Source organism: Vigna umbellata, chromosome 2, assembly GCF_029865625.1.
Source record: "Vigna umbellata cultivar VRB3 chromosome 2, Vumbellata_1.0, whole genome shotgun sequence".
Classification (NCBI taxonomy): domain Eukaryota; kingdom Viridiplantae; phylum Streptophyta; class Magnoliopsida; order Fabales; family Fabaceae; genus Vigna; species Vigna umbellata.
In genome coordinates this window covers 22505689-22509458 of record NC_142166.1, presented here as the reverse complement: position 1 = coordinate 22509458, position 3770 = coordinate 22505689, and the positions used below count along the sequence as shown (strand labels likewise).

Here is a 3770-nt window from a genome sequence, read left to right as displayed (position 1 = left end):
TAATAACAAAATTGATCCAATAGGGAGGAGTTGGAATCTGAGTGGGGGTAGTTACAGATTTCTTGAGTTCTCTATTCACATAGCTTCGATTTTTTGCTTCTCAGAGCTCTGAACTTGACCGACGTCGTTTCATCTCAAAGCGCTTCGAGAAAATGGCATTCTTGTTGAACAAAACAGCCGTTGCTTCCCATTTTGTAACTCAGTCCCAGGTATTCCTATACTTCATTTCTATGACATATTGAATATAATTGTTAATTTCATTTAACGATTCTGTTTTCCTTTATCTTATACTGAAAATCCTTTTTGTGAAATCAGAAGACCGAAGAATCCGCTTCTTTTCCGCGCCGTCGATTCCACGTTGAGCCTGGCCCTCGTGAAAAAGCTGTAAGGCGTTTTTTTTTTATTATTGTTAGATTTGTTATTGTTTTTCACGATTCAAGTAATTTCGTGCATCCGGATCACCTATTTCTACTTGTAATTACTTTGATTTAATTTGGCAATAGACAAATTAGGGTTTAAGAAGACCTCATTCTCGACTTAGTCAGTAAAAGTGGAGAGTTTTCTTTTGATGTATTCATTTTGTAAACAAATATTGGCATTCGGGATTAGGCAAATTTCTGAAATGTGATTTGATCCCCTCTCCACGAATTTGTCATTTCCTATTTGTGGTATCGTTGAAAGAAACAGAAAGTATTTTGTAGTTTTTTAAATGTTTTTTTTAGCTTTTGCGAATTCGTTGTAGAAGTTAACGTGCTCATCTGTTTTGGCACATTTGTTTGCTTGTGCATCCATTTTTACCGCTTGGATTTTGTTGCAGCTCTTAGCTGAAGATTCAATTCTGAAACCATTCAAATCGTATAAGAAAAGTGTAAAACAGCTCAAAAGAATTGGGGATGTTCTCACGGTTGTTGTTGTAGCAGGTATATGTCTTTAACTCTGATTTTGATTGAAGGAGTGAGGGTCTTTTTGTGGTATTGTGGTTTGTGAATGGAAGTTGAAAGACTTTGATTTGAGAAATGAAACTGAGTAGTACTTTATTATTATCTTTTAGGTATTGAAATAGCTTATTAATGAGCTGGACTTTGTTGTGACAGTTTATGTGCTTTGGAAGTAGTTTGGAATCTAAAGTCTGGTAGTTGCTAAATCATTTGAACAGGACTCATATCTTCGAATACTGTTTTTGTTTCATTTCAAATTTGTTGGCCTTATTGCATTCACACACATTCTAAATGTTAAATTTGTCCTTGTAGTCCCAATAGACTAACTTTGAAAACCATAATAATTTTGAACAAAACATAGATTATGGTTTTTCATTTCTTTCTATTAGGTTCTCAAAGCAGGTAAGTGACATGTGAATTTTTTCCAAAATCAATACTTCCGATGATTCTAAGTTTGTGCAATTTCAGAAAATATCCATGTAATTGCTTAAGTTGAGAATTTGATTAAGTTTTATCTGATAAGATACTGTAAGTTCTTATATGATTTAGTCTTTTCTAGTTCTTTGAGAAGGGTGCGCTTGAGTTGAAGTTGTCTTGGTGATGTTTTCCAAACTAAACTAACCAGCTAAATGCACATAAGGGAATCTTTTTTATTGGTAAGCTTCAATGAAAAAAAATTGTTCAAATCTGTGTTTAAAATTGGTTTCTATGACATCAAGCTTTCAACAACTTAGTTGGAAATGGTCTGAGCCAGATTTGTTGTTTGGCTTAGACATTGCCCTCGGTGATTTGGAAATACAGCATGCCTCATTACCTTTGCAGTTTGATTACTGAAACCTGATTACTTCACTAAATTTGGATTAGTGAATATGATAGATTATGAAAAGTACTTTATGAAATGTTTTTTTTTCTGAAATAACAACTTTGGAAAAAAGGACGCAGTACTCTTTATACCCTTGAGTGTGTAACTTTGGGCTTTTCAATATTGTCATTGTTACATGATTTTTTTGTGTCCGAGCCAATAGGACATATTTCCTCCTGAGTATATTCTGTGCACTCAAATGTTAGCAACTCAAGAATTGAACAAAATGGGCTACTTGCATAGTTGTTTAAAGGTCTATTTATATTATGATCACTTTTGACAGTGTAAAGAATATTCTATTATTTGCTATTTGTTAAGTCGTTTCAGATTTTGGTAAAATATTTTTAGCTTGTTGAAATCTTGATTTCTCAGTTGTTTTTTCCATGGACACCTTTTACAATGCTTTGGCATTATTCGCAACTAGGAACATGTGTGAATAATAATATCATGACAGCACTCATTAATTGACGATTCTGCTCACAAAAATATTTTGCATTACCTATCCATGTGTATTTTGAATATATCCTAGTTTATGGTATGTTACTACTCTTGAAATATTCATTCTAATTTCTCTGCCTGTTCCATCTTTTCAATGTTCTTGTTTGCTTATTTATGATGTTTCAGGATGCTGTTACGAAATATATGTTAGAGCTGTTACACGAGAGGATGCACAAAAACAGTAGCATTCTGAAAGTTCTTGACAAAGCGAATATTGGGAGTTAGTTGTGTTTTGTTGGATGTTTGTGGCAACAATTTGGACTGTTATTAGCCATTTTAGAATAAGCTGAAAAGTATTTGAACCAAAATGGTCTGTGCATCGGTAGCTTTTTCCCCATTTTAAATACTGTCTAGTGAATACAATTTCATGGCTTCAGTCTGAGAAACAGATATGATTCCTTCAACCAAGTTTGAGTGTGTCGGGTGTGATATGAGATGTTTAATACAATTCTATAATCGAGCTTTGCCTGTTAATGAATGTGATAATCCTAATCAGTGGGAATTGTAATCCGGTGTTGGCCTAATTGTATTAATCAGAATTGTAGACCAGTGCTTGACAAATATATTTTGGCAGTATCGTTTGCCCATCATTGTAGGGAAGGCTGGAGTTCTGCGTAACCTTTTTTAAGTTTAAAGCAAGTTTGACTTTTACTTATTTTTTTAAAATTAATAATAATGTTTATTTTAAATTAGTTATTGATTAATTTTCAAGTGATAAAGAGAAATAGAAAATTCAGAGCTTTCCAAAAGCAAGTGATTCTTTTCTTTACCAGAGACCAGAGAACTCCGTTCACCCGAAAAACATTATTTTTAAAGGAATGGTTTTATTACGATTTTAGTTTCTGGTTATGGATTTTCAAATTTAAAACTCTTCCTTCAACATAAAAATGTGATTTTAATCTTCAAACAATATTTTTGAATGGCAACCACGTTTATTTTAGAATTTAGAGTTTAAATTTTAAGATTTAGGGTTCAAGTTGTAATATTTAAATTTTAAAATTGGGGTTTAAAAATGACTTAATTACAGTATTTAAGCATGTGTAAATTTTTTTATCTAGGATTTAGGTCTTGATAAATATTTCTAGAATGATGACTACCTTCTCCCTATCCTCGAGATTGAAGGTTAAATATTTCTATCACCACGGTGGTATGGTTCCTACAGTACCTTCTTTAGCTACTTAAATAATTCAAATTCTATTATGCAGTAGTCCTTATGGTCATGTAGATATTTTTGTTGAATTGCTCAATGAAATATTCCAAAACCATTTAGTATATGGATAATAAAAAAAATATTTAATGTCATTGAATCTGTTACGGAGCATTACTTCTAAATAGTGATTGGATTCGCCTAGTCTATGAATGTCGTAAAAATAAAAAATATAATTCCAAAAAGGCGTGCTTTGTGAAATCAAACGCTGTAAATATAGTTTATTATGATTACGGCAAAGTAAAATATAGCTGCAGAGACACTA

At 32.3% G+C, this 3770-nt stretch overlaps 1 protein-coding gene across 2 annotated transcripts; it reads left to right on the top strand.

Moving 5' to 3' along the window:
- LOC124819424 (succinate dehydrogenase subunit 7B, mitochondrial-like) lies at positions 1–2806 on the top strand. 2 transcript variants are annotated; one of them, XM_088106429.1, is made up of 4 exons: positions 1–209; positions 316–384; positions 818–920; positions 1939–2021. In XM_088106429.1, exons 1-4 carry the CDS (start codon positions 153–155, stop codon positions 2004–2006), a joined length of 297 nt encoding a protein of 98 aa, XP_087962555.1. In that variant the 5' UTR covers positions 1–152; the 3' UTR covers positions 2007–2021. The 2 variants fall into 2 exon arrangements, with proteins under 2 accessions (XP_087962555.1, XP_047146898.1); XM_047290942.2 differs by lacking the exon at positions 1939–2021 and adding an exon at positions 2425–2806 and having other exon boundaries at positions 11–209.
- The last annotated feature ends 964 nt before the right edge of the window (positions 2807–3770 follow it).

Excerpts from the sequence above, each read along its gene's own strand:
- LOC124819424 (XM_088106429.1), top strand. The coding sequence starts at position 153 with ATGGCATTCTTGTTGAACAAAACAGCCGTTGCTTCCCATTTTGTAACT. Across the intron at positions 210-315 it reads ATTTTGTAACTCAGTCCCAG|AAGACCGAAGAATCCGCTTC; the intron begins GTATTCCTATAC and ends TTGTGAAATCAG. Across the intron at positions 921-1,938 it reads CACGGTTGTTGTTGTAGCAG|GATTTTTTTGTGTCCGAGCC; the intron begins GTATATGTCTTT and ends TCATTGTTACAT.